Source organism: Tympanuchus pallidicinctus, unplaced genomic scaffold (genome assembly GCF_026119805.1).
Source record: "Tympanuchus pallidicinctus isolate F22 unplaced genomic scaffold, pur_lepc_1.0 scaffold5, whole genome shotgun sequence".
NCBI lineage: Eukaryota > Metazoa > Chordata > Aves > Galliformes > Phasianidae > Tympanuchus > Tympanuchus pallidicinctus.
This window is the reverse complement of record NW_026294769.1, coordinates 18,618,945-18,636,308: the sequence shown is the minus strand read 5'-3', so window position 1 is coordinate 18,636,308 and position 17,364 is coordinate 18,618,945. Positions and strand designations below refer to the sequence as shown.

General features: G+C 38.1%; 1 protein-coding gene across 5 annotated transcripts in view; it reads left to right on the top strand.

The window, feature by feature from the left end:
* CARMIL1 (capping protein regulator and myosin 1 linker 1) overlaps nt 1-17,364 on the top strand; it is a 173,698-nt gene that overhangs the window by 113,182 nt on the left and 43,152 nt on the right. For all 5 annotated transcript variants that reach the window (XM_052703340.1, XM_052703338.1, XM_052703339.1 and 2 more), the window contains exons 21-26: nt 4,535-4,707; nt 6,954-7,022; nt 11,438-11,531; nt 13,647-13,745; nt 16,003-16,131; nt 16,399-16,530. In XM_052703340.1, coding sequence (XP_052559300.1) covers nt 4,535-4,707; nt 6,954-7,022; nt 11,438-11,531; nt 13,647-13,745; nt 16,003-16,131; nt 16,399-16,530 — 696 coding nt within the window. The remainder of the gene's footprint in view (nt 1-4,534; nt 4,708-6,953; nt 7,023-11,437; nt 11,532-13,646; nt 13,746-16,002; nt 16,132-16,398; nt 16,531-17,364) is intronic.

Sequence of the window (17,364 nt, the reverse complement as noted above, 5' to 3'; positions counted from 1 at the left end):
AATTGTAGAATCTCCAAGACTGGAAAAGACCTCCAAGAAAAGATCATCCAGTCCAAACCTCCACCTGTCACCAATATTTCCCACTAAACCATGTCCCTCAGTACAACATCTAACTGCTTGTTGAACACCCCTGGGGGTAGTGAGTCCACCACCTCCCTGAGCAGCTGTTTCAGCACTGACCACTCTCTCGTAGGAGTATTTCCTAAAGTCCAACCTGAATCTCCTCTGGCACAACTTGAGGCCATTCATCTTGTCCTATTGCTAGATATATGGGTGAAGAGGCCAACTCCTACCTCCCTGCAGGTAGTTGTAGAGAGCTATAAGATCACCTCTGAGCCTCCTCTTCTCCAGACTGAACAATTCTAGCTCCCTCAGCAGCCCCCCGTAAGACTCCTGCTCTAGACCCATCACCAGCTTTGTTGCCCTTCTCTGAACACACTCCAGGGCCTTGATGTCTTTCTTTAGCAGCTATCCTTTAAGACTGTTGTGCCAAATCAGATGAGTTATAAGCAAGTATAAATTTACATTTTTTTCAATTTCATCCATTAGCTTTGTTGCAGGTGAATTTCTTCCCACGTATGCTATATTCTGAAATACCCCTTCAATGCACACTGCCTCTTTTCAGCATCCAAACTTTCTTTCAAATGTGCATTTTTTCGTACTATTTATATGACAATCCTGTTCATAATATGCATGCACAAAAGTAAAAACTTCATTCAAATTTTGAAGCCTCCAGGACACGTAAAAAGTAGTGTTAAATTTTGGATGTATTATTCTCATGGTTCTCCCTCTCTTGCATCATCGGCTTCAGGTTTTTTGTGCTCCTTTTCTTTGTACTTTCTGAGCAATGTAAACCATTGTTTTATTTCCTGCCTTTTCCACAATCAGGCTCCTGTAATTCCTTCTCAGAATGTCTTTGCTGAGCTAACCTAGGCAAACATGCTTTTTATTTTCATCCTGCTTTCAAAATGTTAAAGTGAATTAATCCACCAAAAACATATTTTTACATAGATTGCTCTGTAAGTAACACCTTCTATTTATTTGCATGGAAACTACAACAGCAACAGAGCACACTAGCACTATTTGATAGACCAAATTCTTAGCAATGAAACATTCTTTTTCAACACGGTCCACCACCATTGGTTAAGTATTTTCACCAGCAATAAATAAGAGCCTGCATGCTGTGTTCCTAAAAGTCCATGCCAATGGAGGTGACCCACTGTTTCACAGCTGCTATTGCAGTGGTGTTGCTGGGAAAATATTGTCCATGCAGTTCTGCTTTCACTTTGCTCATATCCACTGTTTGGTCTCCATAAACATTCAGCAAGTGTCAGTGAATGTTAGTGAATGCCATTTTTTCCACAGGGAGGAATTAAATGGCACACCTTTCCTCCATGTGCACTTCCATTCTGTCAGACTTCTCTGCTGCCATCTGCCAACGACAACAAAATGTAATGGAATATTGATGAGAAGGTTCAACCTCTGCTGGCACATCACCAGCATCCACTTCTGACATCATGGGGCAACATAATTAAAATATGAGGCATTACTTTCAGAGCAGTCCTCCAATAGTTTTTTTTGTCCTGCATTAACCTTTAGAATATAGCATGTGATCCTATTGCTATTACCCTGTCTTTTGTCTTTCTGCTTTCTTGTCTCTTGTTAATCTTCATCAGTGAAGGCATCTTGTTTCTTTCTATCTCATCTGATACTAAAATCAATCTAAAATATCTCCTAGCAGGCAAATAATTGAGAGCATAGACTGTGTAGCCCTGTGGGAAAAGCATATATTGCAGACAGCTGCCTAGTATGTCTCTTGCTCCACGCAGGAATAGTACTTAGAAAATGCTTAGAAAATGATATTAAGTTTCTAGCTATATTGGTTCAGCTTTGAATCCTAAAGGAAGTGGCCCTTGCTCTACCATTACTGTGCATTTACTGCCACAGGACATTAAAAAGTTACAATGGAATTGAAGAGCGCAGATCATGGTGCTGCCCAAAGCACACGCTGCCTGGCTGCTGCAGTCAGGGAGCCGTGCATTATTCGTGTGGAAAGCTGGAATGAGAGACTGTAATCTGAGTCATACACCAAATGCTCCTTCATATACTTACCCATGCTTAAAATAGATCCATTGCTGTTTTAATACGAGTAATGATTAAAATGATTTACGTAATCAATAGCTTGGGTTTATGACTGGAAAATACAATTAGACACAAATGTAAATCTAAGCAACTTAAAAACAGTGCTAGTAACCTAAACAGCAAAGTTTCCCTGGTGTTTATACGATAATGTAATATCGAAGTTTCTGGGCTTTGGCTTTCTGTTTCATTTTTATTATTGTTTCTTCCCTATTTAATTAGATGCTGTACTATAATTCTATAATAATGCATTCTTATTAAAGAAGCAAGAGATGTCTGAAGCTGTGTCAATACTGTGCACTTTTTCTCTTGCAAAGAAGCTGTTAGGCTGCAGGTACAAGGCGTAGTGTTACTCAGAGTGGGTAGTCAGTTGTGCATAGGTGTGGAGAAGCGTTACAGTGTTGAATGTATTCAGTTTTCTCTTCGTTGTTGAAGAATTGGCCTCTTAAGGGATTTTATGAATGTTTGTGGAGTATTGGTTTTTTTTGTGTGTTTCATGTGGCAGTCAGTTAGTTTCGTGAGTATTTAGTAGCCTTTGACTTAAATCATAGTTTATGTTCTGTTTGTGGTTTGCATTCTGGGCACTAAATCAGTCTAGTTTTATCCTTGCTCATTCAGTAAATGATAAGAGTAGCTATGCAAGAAAATTAGTAACTCACCCACTTAAAGACACTGCCAATATAGCAAGCTTTTTTTTTTTTATGGTAATTTAAGTGCATTTCTTATGTAGTAATAACGATGTACAAATGACAGTCCTCGCTGAACAGTGAAGAAGTCTTTCCAGACCATATACTGTTTTGTAGGAGCACTGGATTAAGTAGAGCGAGAAATCTTTTCCTGAGAGAAGGTATTTGAGGTTTAGAAAATCTGATATGTGAGAGTGAGCACTTGCAGCAAAGTTACTGGAATGGCTCTTTCTATAGCAACGTAAGAGAAGCGGAAGAAACTTGTCTTTCACAAACTTAACGCGTTTTCTGTGTCTGAGTGCTGTGTGCTACTGCTTTTCTGTGAATCCCTCACAGGAGGTCTTCTCAAATGTGTGCCAAAAACTCTAAAATACCTCTCTAATATGATGTTAATGTTCTTTAGGGTATGTAATGTAGTAAAACAGGGGAACATAGGCCGATTAAGGGCATTAACATAGTAATTTAATATTTTCCATATAAAATAAAACCAGCATGTGGCTTGTGTTACTCTTAGACTTTTTAATTATAAACCTGCTGTGCCTTCAAATTTTTATGTATTTCCTCACTTAGAAATGCATTTCTTATTGTTGAAAGCTTTTTGGTTATCACTGTGATCCAACAGTGTCTGGAAGCAAGAGTCTCATTGTATAGCAGGTACCATGCAAGCACCTTGGATCCTGGAAGGTGTACATCTGTAGTTTAGTTGTATAATTTACATTAATCTATGCCTTAGGCATCTAATTTAGTGCCATAACTCATCCTCATGAGGTGATGATTTTCTCTTATTAGGCTACTAAAATTCATCCTCTGGTAAATGCCTAAGTAGTGACAATGCACTTCTCCATATGAGCTCATGCTTGAGCAAGGGAAAGTGTTTTGTGGCATTATCATACATCAGCAAAGACAAATTACAATTTTAGCAGATGTAATCATGCACAAGACATAATGGTGGATAGACTGTAGCTCTTAAGCTCCAGCTCTTGAGTATTGGACACTAAGACTGGAGGAAAGACTCTACTTACGAATACAGACATTTTTTCTTAAGGCTTATTGTGGAATTTGCAGGAGCCCAGTAATTTGTTTCAGGCAAACAATGTGTGTTTGTAAATAAAAAGCTGCATAAAGATTTTGCAAGCACAGTTGTCAGAACATCACTGTGAATAATATCTGTTGGCCTGCTCGTGTTAGTGGACCTTCTTCTCAGTGCTTTTAATTTCAGACCTGTTACACTTTTCTGTGGCATCCTTTCCATATGTCTGTGCTTTTAGTTGAAGACACGCAGATATGCAAAACCAAATCCTAAAGCTGAAGTAATAATGATAAAATAGTTTAAGTGAACTGTTTTTGTTTTAACGATGTTTCAGGCCTTAATTGGGCCTTGGTGTAAAGTTACCAATCTGAGTGAGGTCACTGATATTGTTCTTTCTCACTGGAAGCGATGCGTGCTGGTTAAGTAAATCTCACCAGAGGACACAAAATAAGTCACTATTTCTTAATGCTTTTTTCAGGGTATTGCAGCTTAACTTGTGAGTGTGTCTTTGATACTTGTGCAGTAAGTTGCTAACTTCTACTTCACCATATATTACATGTGCAGCAAACACAGAAATCATTTTTTGCTCAGTGTCATCTCCAAGAATTTGGGGACCTTCTTTTGTGGATATGCATGCTTTATCAGTTGCTGTTATCTGTGCCTTTTCTGTGCTCCACAGCCCCTGCAGTCATTGTCCCTCGCAGATTCCAAGCTGAAGACTGAGGTCACTATCATTATTAATGCTTTGGGCAGCAATACTTCTCTTACAAAAGTGGATATTAGTGGAAATGCCATGGGTGATATGGGAGCAAAGATGCTGGCAAAAGCTCTACAGATAAACACAAAGCTCAGGTAAGGGAAACATATTTGCAGTAAAAGATAAAGTAGTTTAATAATAATGAAGTTGTTGGCTTATTCTTAAGCTGTTTCTCTCTCCAGGGAAAGCCAAGTGATAAGAGTCTCCATTTGGAAAACTTCTCAAAAAAAGAAAGAAGAAAAGATGGAGATTCTCTCTACAAAAACATATCCAGAACTGAAACTGGATCAAACTTGCATTTGATTGGAAGAATATTTCATGCTTTCATGATATAGTGTTAGGAACAGTATTGGATTTTACTCATCCACTTCAAAATCAGGGGAGGGGGCTGTGGTTTTGACAGAAGAACACATAGGTGCAATGAAGTGATGGTATCTTTCAGTTATGACAAGGCAGCTCTAAATTTCCTGTAAGCCTGAGAGAGATTAAGTTGGTATGGAGCTCTGGATGTCATCTAATCCAGCCTTCTTCTCAAAGCAGGGCCAACTTTAATACTGGGTTGCTTAGAGCCTTCTCCAAGTAGGCTTTGAAGATCTCCAGTGACTTCTCTGGGAAACCTCTTCCAGTGCTTAGCGAATCTGTTCTACACTCTCTTTTCTGTTGGAGGCCTTCCTAGCAGAGAAAATTCTGATACTTGTGAGGGAAATAAAAACAAACAATCCCTTGCCTTCTGTAGTATCTCTGCAGAGAATCAAGAGCATGTGGAATTTAGAATGTGTAGCAACATGGATCAACCCTCCTTTCCCTCTCCTGCCACTTTTAGTGCTGATGGATCTTGGCATCTCTTCTCTGCATATTCATCCACTTGCCAGCTTCACTGTTTTTTAGGACATGACTGGCACTGATGGCTTCAGGGTATCACATTTTTTCTATCCTGAATACAATTAGCAAGCAGTAAACCTTCAAGCAACATGAATCTCAATTGAGAACCTCTAAATATGCCACCATCATCAGGAAAGTCAGTAATCACTCCTCTTATCAGCCCATGCAAATGAACCTTTCATGGTGTATTGTTCACTGAAGAACCAACTTCCTGACCGGCCCCCAAATATTTGTTACCCCAGAACAGTCCTGGCCGTTCTGCTCAGATACAGAAAGAACTAAAAAAATAAATAAGTGTTTGCTTTGCTATTCCCAGAATGTTAAGAACACAGTGGAGAGGTGACTAAGGTGTCTGGATTGTATTAACCAGAAATGACCACTGGTCCCTGAAGAAATAAAACCTTGAGGGTATTCAGGATTGCAGACTGACAGTACACTGTCATAGCTGTCAGTCTGTGGTGTGATAACAATCTGGATAATATGATGGTAACTGGCTGCTCTTAAAATATTATAATATCTTGTCCTGGTAGAAATATAAACGGGCTTGTTCCAGTGACAAAAATATTAAAAACCACCTTAAACATTTTTGATCTTTGGAGAGTAGGTGTAGAATTTACCTTCCTCTTTTCCTTGCCTCCGTCTTTCCATCTTCTAAAAAACGAAGAGTTAAAGGAATTATTCTGCAATAGCAGAAGTGTGTTACTACCTGTGAAATCCCGCATCTAGAATTTTTTTTCTGAACACCAGAAATCTGTTTTGTTCTTTTTTTTTTAAAGAACAGCTACAGCTAGTGCTCTTGCACAAGCAAGATTTATCTGCATGACTGTCTCTTCTGACTGCTAATGAGATCTTTAAACATGTGTTCACAAATTGCCAGGCAGTCTGCTTGAGTGGTCTAAACTAGGGGAGAAGATGGGGGGGAGGGGGGAGGAACGACTTTATCACTCTTATCACAAATGTTTATTCCAAAGAGCTGCAATTTATGCACCTAATTTAATGGCATATATAGTCAGTTAGTTACATTGCATGTGGAACTGTAGGAACTGTACAATGACCGGGCAGAGAATTGAATGTACAATAGGCTGAAAATTTTGGCTACCAGTCATCATGAATTTTTTTGTTGTTGTACTGCAATTTTCTTTTCTTTTTCTTGAAGTGTTTGGCCTGCTGATATTCAAATCTTTCTATTAACAGCATTTTAGAACAGTTATACTCAGATATTACTAATAGAAAATATAGCATATAGTCGTCTTGGAAGAAAGGGGATCTCAGTTTTGTAATATCTTTGTCCCTCACTTTAGTCGTTTTAAGCTTCTAGCATAATGACTAAAGACAGTTTTTTAAAATGTTGCAACCATTGCAGCTTTGGACATACAACTGTGTTATTTCAATACACAAAATTTCTGTATAGATTTATTTGGCTTGTGTGTGATACTTCTTGGTTTTTTTTTCCTCTCAGAACTGTAATATGGGACAAGAACAATATCACTGCTCAGGGCTTCCAGGACATAGCTGTGGCACTGGAAAAGTAAGTTCTCAAGCAACTGAATGACCAACGAAGGAGGGCAAGCAACTTAGATCCTGATTGTTAGAAGCAGCTGCAGTTCACTGCAGTCAGTATCATTTGAAGATGCTGAATGATCTCAAGTAATGGGGTGCCTAGTTTAAAGTAAAATTTGTGACTTCACATCCTTCAAAAAATAGGGAAAAAACTCTGGTGCTCTTTTCATGAATCCTCTGCTGTCAGCATTAAGACCATTGAGTTCTGCTCTAGACACTGAATTTCTGCATTTGAGAATATTTTCCTTTTTCTCGTTTGTTTTTTGTTTGTTTGTTTTGTTTTGTTTGTATAATTTTTCTTGTCCAGATAGCATGCCAAAATTCCATTCTTCTCAATGAGAGAAGCTGAACAGAAAATTACTGAAGTATGCCTTTGTGGTCTGACTTTATTTTCATTCCCCAAGAAAGTTGAAACTAATGACAATGATCTCAGGACCACACTTATTCATTGTAGTCTTTGTGGTCTGGATCCTCTTGCTTCCCTGAGCTCGCTCATAGCTGCAGCAGTTACCAATGATAGGTGATCAATGACTTTCTTCTCCCTCAATCTCCATCATATTTTTTTAATATGTGTTTATTAAGAGGGAAAAATTACAGATTTAAATTCAGCAGCAGTTGCAGTTGTTTCACATCATTAATCCCTCCGACAGGAACAAATGGTCTCTTTAGATGGTGATGCTAATATACTATTGCTAATTTCTGGACAATTTCTGGTGTGTTGAAAAGCTATATAACTAACATGGGGAGTGTCTTCACCCTTAGTCCTAACTATGTAGAGCTCATAAAGTTACTTGGTTTATGAAACTGCTGTTGTTCCTATACTTCATTTCAAAATGAATTTGATTGCACTGATGAGGAAAATTATATAAATTGTGTATAATTAAGCAAATAATCTTGGAGTGATTTCACTGATAATAGTGAATAATCATTTGCAAAGATTATTTGTCAGCTTGCAGACATTTGTCTTTCAGAAAGCAATAGCATGCACATTTGTGAGAAAGTCTAGTAGAAAAGAATGTATGCATACTTTCTTGTTAGCATCAACTTTACTTTTCTGTTCTGATGTGTGGATAAGTAAATAAAAAAGAAAAGAGAAATCCTAAGGCAAAAGCAAGTAATCTAGGCAGGAAAAAAAAAATTCAGAAAAAAAAGTTGCATCTAATTCTGTGACACTGCACTTTGTTGAGGTGACTATTCATTTATTTAGCTTGGAAGCTGAGGTCACTTTACATCTCCTCTGACATTTTAAAATGATTAAAATCATTCATAATAAACCAACCTGAGTCACAAGCAACAAAAGTTTAATCTTGACTGTCAATGCTGGCTTAAAAGACTTAGCCTTTAAACAATCCATCTTAATGATAGATTCAGAGTATCTTCCACCATATGTTTTATGTATATATAAAACAATAAATATTCCAATAGGAAAGAACTGTTGCTCAGAATACATTGAAATTTACTGAAGATGCCTGGGAATGTGTTGTGTGTGTTGTTTTGGTTTTTGTTCTTATAAAAAATAATCATATACCAATCCAAAAAAGAGAAGGAAAGTAGGTCCTCATAGTGTGATGAGGCTGAGGAGGGGAATGGATGAGACAGGGAGGGATTGTAAATTTTTAACAGGCTTAGGTAATCTGAACATTCCTTTTTTTGGTTTGTTTGTTTGTTTTTTTCCCTCCTCCTCTCAGTTTTTCTTCATATACTTGAAGTTTTGTGGAAATGTTGGTCCTAGCAGGGAATTCCAGGAGCTTGGCCAATAACAATGTTATAACAGGGGTATCCCGGCCAGCTGATGTGAGGTGCTGGAAAAGATTTCTGTAGCCCTCTAAAGGTGTCATTTCAGGAGACATGGCATTACTGGATTGTACCTTTAAGAAGGACAAAAGGGGTAAAATCATTCTGCAGCAGTGAGTGTATGTCATGAATGGAGCAGAAGTTACTATAGGAGAAGAAATGGGTTTATGTTGTTGTATGCTGTATGTAAAGGAAGAGAGAGAAGTTTGAGAGATTCTCTCTAATCTCTGAGTGCCTCTTTGAAATGTAGACGTTTTGCTGAGAGCATTGGTGTATTATGATGTTGCTGGATTATTGATTTGATAGAGAAATGTATTCCATTATGAGAAAAATGGAATATAAAGAAAAAGAATGGAGGAGTATTTTAGGAAGCAGAAAAATGGTTAAACATTGCTGTAATGATTGAAATGGAAATTAAGCTTTAAATTCTTGATGTTTATCTCTAAGAGGTACTTAATTTTTAGATGCAGATAGGCTAGCGTTCCAGTATATTGCTGTCTGTCCAAAGGAAACCTGTTATGGAGCTTTCCTTGGGTAGTGGTCTTTGAATGTTCTACCTCTCTGACTGCGTGTCCATGAAATCTCCTTGTCTTTCATTTCCCCCCTTTCAGTGAGAGAGGGAGATGGACAGAGCACTAAGCCTTTGACAAATTGAATTTAGCATATAATTACTGGCATGAGAGCTAGCAATTATAGATTTCAATTAATGTGATGTATTAAATGTCAAACAGCTGCAGAGATCCTTGGAAATCTACCTTTGTTTCTTTTTATCTAAATAAATACCCCACCTGCCAGGTAGTAATCAGGCAATCAGCAAGTTCTGTAATTACCTCTCTCTGACATTTGTTGTGGGCTAACGTGGGCAGGCAGCAAAGTTCCACACAGCTGCTTTCTTGCTGGCACATGTGGGTGTCTACTGCTGATGCCACACACTGTGTTCATGTTAGGAAAGAGAAATGGAAGCCTTGCACAGGCATTCACTGGAAAATATTAGGTTGTATCAATGAGGAATCAGTAGGATAGGTGGTTAAAAAGAGCACTGTCCTTCAGACAGTTACATTTCACTTGGAATAGGAAATGACAGAATACTGGGGTTTCACCGTAACTAAGATATCCACATCATGGGCTATGGGCAGACACCTGCTCTGCTGTAATACCAGGCATGGTCCTGCTGGGGCAGACAGCATGGAGGTCTGGTTTAAACACCATAAATGCTGAAGGTGCATTTGAATGCACGAGGTTTTACTCCCTGAGATACCTCAGGGGTATTTCAGAGGGCCTGAATGGCGGCTGCAGCTCCTCACAGGGAGCGGAGGGGCAGCGCTGAGCTCTGCTCTGTGTGACAGTGACAGGGCCCTAGGGAACGGCATGGAGCTGCATCAGGGGAGGGCAGCTGGGGGTCAGGAAAGGGTCTGCAGCACAGAACATGCTGCCTGGGGCCGGAGTTCAGGGACATGTTTGGACACCTCTCTCAGACATAGGGTTTGAGTTTTGGGTGTTCCTGTGTGGAGCCTATCTGGGCTTGGTGATCCCTGTGGGTCTCTTCCACCTTGGTATGTTCTATGATCCTGTTCTGTGATCTGCTGTTTGAATTAGTGCATTTACTGAGGGTTGGTTCTGGTGAAGTCAATGAATTAGGCTCAGCTGAAACTGTCAACTGTAAGGTGCTCGTAAATAGAGGACTCTGAACATATTTATGGAGCTCTGAATGGAATAGAAACAGATGGTTAGCAGGATGTTTGCAGACAGCTGAAGGAGGAGGAAGAGATGTTTGCGGGAAAAGAAGACTAATTGGAAATAGAATAATTTCTTTGCTGGTTTTTAAGAACTTTCTGCTCTTTTTCACCCTTTTATTGAAATCAAAAGGCACATGGTGATACCACTGCATGTAACATTTTAAATTTAACTGTAATGCTAGCCAAATTATGTTCTTAGAGTTTAAATGCGATTTGGACTTGAGATAAAACTCTATCTCTATTCTTGTATTGCGGCAGATGGATGTAGCTATGGAAATATTTTGCAAACAAATAAGCAAAATGCAGGGAGTAATTGTTTGCGTAGATCAGTGTGGAGAAGCCACACTTGTTTTGTCAGTTTTTATTAATAATTCAGCAAGTGTCTTCAAATAGTTATAAACACAGGAAGCTGTTAAATACTGAATTTTCAAAACCTGTTCGCTTGGTCACTGTCTTATCTGTCACTGAACATTTCCATTTTGGCTTAGATCTGATAGAATTGCCAGTAGGCACTGAAATTGTTCTGTTTTGATATAGGAAAAAGTAATCCTACCTTGTGGACAAAGGCACAAAGAACAGCATAGTCCTTGGCAGCTACTGGGCAATGGTCATTTAGCTGCATTTTGTGTTCTTTGAAATCTCCACCTCCATTTAGTGTCAAAGCATAAGCAGAAAGAAGAAGCATGTTTGCCCCTCCAATTATTCCACTTAAAAATGTAAAAAATATTGTCTTTGTGCCTTCTACAGACAGACTGGATACATCTTCTCTCTCCCTTCTAATTTATACTCAGTAAAGAGACACAGTAATTAGATTGAGTTTTACTAATATATATGTATATTAATTTTTCTTTAGAAATTATACTTTGAGATTCATGCCTATACCTATGAATGATGCTTCCCAAGCACTGAAAACAAACCCTGAGAAAACGGAAGAGGCACTGCAAAAGGTATTGCCCATACCAACCACTTACAGAAATAAAGACAATTAAACATGGTTGGTTTTTTTGTTTTTTTTTAAGTGACAGTGATTTTCTGCATGATTGAATAAGACTTCTTGGATAATTTCACTGAATGTTTGATTTGCATGAGTATGTATGTGATAATCAAGTGCTGCAAGAGCATGTAAAACTTCCTGTTCCAATGTATGGTGCAATGCATTGGCATGTATTGAAAAGTCATAACCAAACCAGTGTGATCTGGGCTTTTTATTTCTTTTCATCTAAGCATGGAGAGTCTGAAACTCGTGTTTTGTTTGTTGTTGTTGTTGTTTTTCATATCTGTTTTTTTTTTTTTTGTATTTCTTTGTGTGCAGAATTAGTGGTAGACATTTTTTTCCTGTCGCATAAAAAGTGCAGTCGGCACCATACAAGACAAAGAATGCTCTTAAATTTGGGGGAGAATAAAAACATTTACTGCATGTGTTTTATATCATGCATATAAAGTTAACACACTGTGTTGCCATAAACTAACAACTGCACCGTGTTCTTTTGGATGTAGATGGTGTTGATAGTATCTGTAGCTGTTCCACTTGCATGGGCTATACAACTCTCAGATGAGTTTTAATACAGTAAATTTTTCAAGCTCCAAGTAAGCCTTCTGCTCTATTGGAAAACACATGCTTCATGAGTCTTTAATGAGTAGTTTTCCTTCCACCAGAGTAGGATCACAGAATCCATATGAATAGATATTACAGAGATTTACGATTAAAAAGCAATAGCTATGATCCTTATTAGTAAAGAAATGCTCATTAAAGAGATTCTCAAAGGGAAAAGTGCTGGTAGTTAGGCCCTTTTTTCTTTGATGCATGTAAATGATGTAAGTTTTTCTTTAAAAAGTCTGGATCGTTCAGGAGGTTGTATTTCTTACATCTTGTTTAATGTAATTGTAGATAGTTTCATATCTGAAATGATAAATGTATCTCTCAAAAAATATTATTCTGTGTGTTAATTAGGCATTGTGTTCAAAGAGTACTTTTATTAATTTTGAAGTTGCTAACACTAGCCCTCAGTTTCTTTAAACTTGTGTTGTTCAAGCTTTGTTTGTACAGTATCAGGCAATTCTCTTCCAAAAAAAAAAAAAAAAGTTTCTGAAGTAGTGCTGTGAAGGCTACTAATGCTATGCAAGCAGGAACAGCACACAAACTGTGATATGGAACACAGTGAAGGGACATCTCAACTGGCTTGTTGGCATCTCAGGAGGGCCCACAAGCTTCAGTGCACTGCAGCTTGAACATAAGAGTGCTCCTGGATCTGATCCAGCACCATATGGAACGGTATCTCTACAGTATGCTTTACTTACACTGTGGATGAGCTTGATAAACTCTGCTTTATTATTGAAGGCCTCATTAAGGGACATGGTCAGACTGTTCCAGTTCTTGCCTGTGATGCAGGTTAAGAGGTTTCTTTCTGGACCTTAAGCAGTGTTTACTTGTAGGGTTTTGGACTTGGCTAAGTTTGGCAGAGCCAAGTTAAGGGCTTATTTCATATTCTATTAAGCTGACTGAGGGTAGGTGGTAACCACTGGTGAAAGTTGCAGTGATCTGTGACCAGCAGCTGTGGGTAGAAATCAGTTTTTTCTGAACAGCACTTGTGGGCTCATTAGCTCAGTGTAACTTCTGAACTGAGGCTCCTGCATCACTTACGCGCTCTTAGATAACTTATCTTCTCTGAAATCCACACGGCTGTTTAAATCCACGTTTTTACAGCGAGCCAACTGAATCTAAGTCTATTAGCTTTCTTGTCATGGTCTCTACAACAATACTTTAAGGATAGATTCCCTTTATATATTTCTAAGACCTGTGTCTACTTTTTTTGTCATTAAAAGTTACTAAATTCTCCAAAGAGATTAATAACTCAGGCAAAACCAGTTTTTAGTGATATTTTGCTACTGACTGAATGGATACGTGCCAATGTGATTATCCAGCACTGAGACATACAGAATAAGGTTTGTAGATAACAAACAAGATTATACTGAAGCAGTTTTTACTGTTAGATACAGTGGCAATATTGAAAGCAAATAACGTAGAGGCAAATCAGTTTCCTAATCTAGCTTTGTTTTTTTAGATAGAAAACTACTTGCTTCGTAATCATGAGACCAGAAAGTACCTACAGGAGCAAGCATATCGGTTACAGCAAGGCATTGTTACTAGTACCACTCAGCAGGTGAGTTCCTAACTGGTACTTCTCTGATTTTAATATCTGGATGGAGGCAGAATTCTCCTGCTCTTCCATCAGAATAGCTTAAAGCACAATGTGTCTTGTGGGAAATAAGCGAGATCAATGGTGCTATTTTTAGAAGAAGTAGGTCTTAAAAACACTAAGAAATCTCTGTGTAAACTGCTGTTGGAACCAGAAATGGCTTAGTAAATTTGTGCTCTGAAGTCTAACCTTTCCAGCCAGCTCTTATCAATGTGACTGGCATCATTATAAGGCTATGTCACTTCCGCTGTCAGAGTCTCGATATCTCTACATAACATTGAGCCAGCATGTAAGCATGCCCTTTGATACCACCAGAGAGCAAGTCATCATCTACCTTAGACATTCAGAATTTCAAGCATCTTGGGAGACTTTACTTAGATGTAGGGAGCAATGGAACATGGACTTCTGCACTCTAAATTGTGGACTGCTGAAAAGGTGACCTGACACAGTCCAAAATACTGCTGGAAGCTGGGAAGTTTCACTACCTAAGTTTGCTGAAACAGGACATGGTCTTTTTGTAGGGGATTGTGTTTTTTTGTTTTTGTTTGCTCTTCTATTGAAAGAACTACTAGAATTTTCTGTGGTTCTCATCATTCTCTCTGTTCTAATACGTTTCTTACCAGTACTTCTCAGGGTTGTTATCAGCTCCAGTACACCACAAAAACAAGGTGATGTAAACAAAATAAAACCTGTCACAGCCTTTGCTTTAAATTTACTTGCACTAGTTGTGTTCTCATTCAAATGGAAGACTCCAGCAAACAGGAGACGAATACTTATTTTGCTCTTCAGCTGAGTCAGTAATGTTTCTCTGTTGCCTGCATTTTTTTTGGTGAATTTAAATTCCAAGTAGCTTTTTTCTACCTGCATCGTTAAAAGTTAATGGGACAAAATTTTATTTGCAGGCTAAAATTATATTGTAACCTCTCAACAGAGAAAATGGTACTTGGAGATGTATGGGCACTAAAAGCTGCAAGAGCAGCATCATTTTACTTTACGCATTTATCTGTTCCAGTGCCACCTTTTATCCTGTGTTAATAATTTCACGTGCATATCAGGATTCAGTAAATTTATTTTTATTTCAAAAGTAGAGAAAAATACTCATTTCTATATTAAATTGTGCATTGTGGGGATGGATTTCAAAAACAGCTTTAAAGAGAGCTGGAAAAGGTCCTGTATCCTAGTATAGTGGAAATACATTATTATTCCCAGAGTGTATGTATGTTTTTCAGTCCAGCTGTCCCAGTGAGAGTTTCTACTATCTGATAATTAATTAGCTTTTTGTCCTTCTACAAAAAAACACTCAAAACCCTTTCAAGAGAAAGAGTAATGTGGAGCAGAACAGGAGCATGCTGTGAAATTATTTCACTTCTCATCGATAATGATATAAGATGTTAGAACTTGAGGCTTGATATGTTGATAACACATGTGCTCTTTCTTTGAAATGTCAAATAGACAATTCTACTGAATACTATGCAGGCCAATAAATACTTTTTAGCTATTATATGCCTCTACTATGTCTTTCTTAATCAAAGCTGACAATATGTCAGCCGTTCTGTGGTCCTTGTAAGGATACAGATAAACCATCTGCCTCAGCCTCGCAGCATGTTGAATGAAATGTGATATCAATGCAGATGAAGTTCATTTTATCTCAGTGTGAAAGATATGATGGAAACTTTTGCTTTGGCATTCCTAGTTCCCCTGCAACTAGGAATATCTATATTGTGAAAGAAACCCCCCCAAAGCCTACACAATACTATTTTGCTTAGGTAGGTAAAATCTCTGTTGATGTTGGATTGTGTCAGAGTTTTCTTTAACTGTGTGAACTTCTTAACAATTTGCAAACCGTCAAAGCTAAGGCTTATATGTAGCAAGAATTTCAGCTTTAAAGCTGCTCTGAAAAGCAAAACAAAGCCTAAAATGGGTACCTTATTGTTTATTTGTAGTTATCCCACAGGTAACTTGGGAGAAATACGCTAAGCAATATATTTTTTAATGACAAATGATTTATTTTTCTGGCATCTGGGTGTGTCTTTAAGAGTTACAGTGCTTTCTTTCTGTAGCACTGATAAACCCTCTGAGCATTGATCGTGCATTTCCAGATCTTTATATTTTCACTTCAGATCTCATCATGATAGTATTGATTTGCTACCTGGACTGAATTCAGTTTGCATTTGAGCAGCATCCTGATGTTTTGTCTTTTTTCTTTCCTTTGTTCAAGTAGATGATTGACAGAATATGTGTTAAAGTGCAAGATCATCTCAACTCCTTAAGAAACTGTGGTGTGGATGCTGTACAGGAAGATGTCAAATCTGCAGAAAGGCTTATGCGAGATGCCAAGAACTCCAAAACAGTAAGCCTTTCTCAGCAAACTGATAATACTGAGCATAGTTCAATATGTGCTTGCAGCCTTCTCCTTTTGGGGGGTTATGATAACATTGTGTCACAAGTTCATATTTTCTTTATATGATAATATAAATATTATATTTATATGATAATATAAATTCAGATAATATTTATAAATTCTTTAGTTTAGCAGAGAAGTTTCCTCCTGTGTGTTCAGATTTGAAGACAGGTAGCGAAGAGTCTGCTTTCTGAAGATAGTCTTTCTGTCTTACAGCTTTTACCAAACCTGTACCACCTTGGCGGAGCTGCTTGGGCGGGAGCAAATGGTTCACTCCCCAATCCAATCCAAGAGACTCTTGAATCCATGGCTGGAGAAGTAACAAGGGTTGTGGATGAGCAGCTTAAGGTCTGTGGGTGGCTTTCTACCATCTCTCACGTGCAGGAATAATTAATGTCTGAGGTCTGCTGATATTTTAAAAATGCAAATATGCCACCCAGTTATGGTTGTTTTTTTAACTTCTCAGTATACTTGTGCACAAGTTATCTTTTAGTTATTAGTTTCTTACAACTTTGTGCTTTATTATCTGGCTACTTGCCCAGTTGGAATGAAAAAATGACTTTAGTGCTTGCAATAGCAGAAGGAACATATCATGTTTATATCAAATGGAATTTTTCCTGACAGAAGTTGATCTAGTACTTGGTCTATCAGCTGGCAGACCTGCTTGTGCAGGGATTTGGAACCTGATGATCCTTGAGGTGCTTTCCAACCCAAGCCAGTCCTTGATTCTGTGAAAAAACCACAGGCACAATGTGTCTCTTTTGGGAATCTTCTAGGACAGGAAGAGTTATTGACTGCTCCTTAGGCCTTTAACAAAGGTGTCTAAAAAGCACTGTAGAAATTCTTATGCCCTGGAGAGAAGTGCTCTTAATTTAAGGTATTCCACTGAAACGAAAGCTGCTTTTCTGTAGGCTCCATTGCAGAATTTTTATCCCAGTGACTACTTTGAACCGGATGCAGAATTTCCACTTGAACTGTTGGGTTTGGATAACTTGTGTATATTGAAAGTGCCTCAAGAATTTCTACAGGCAGCTTCACAGGAAATCCTTTCACAAGCTTCCATTAAATCTCAATTCTTGAAATAGACATAATTGATCTGTAAATACTTAAATACTCTTAAATGTAAGTTCAGGCAGCACTTTTGCAGTAATGTCTATGTTCAGTTATGTCTTACTGTGTAAT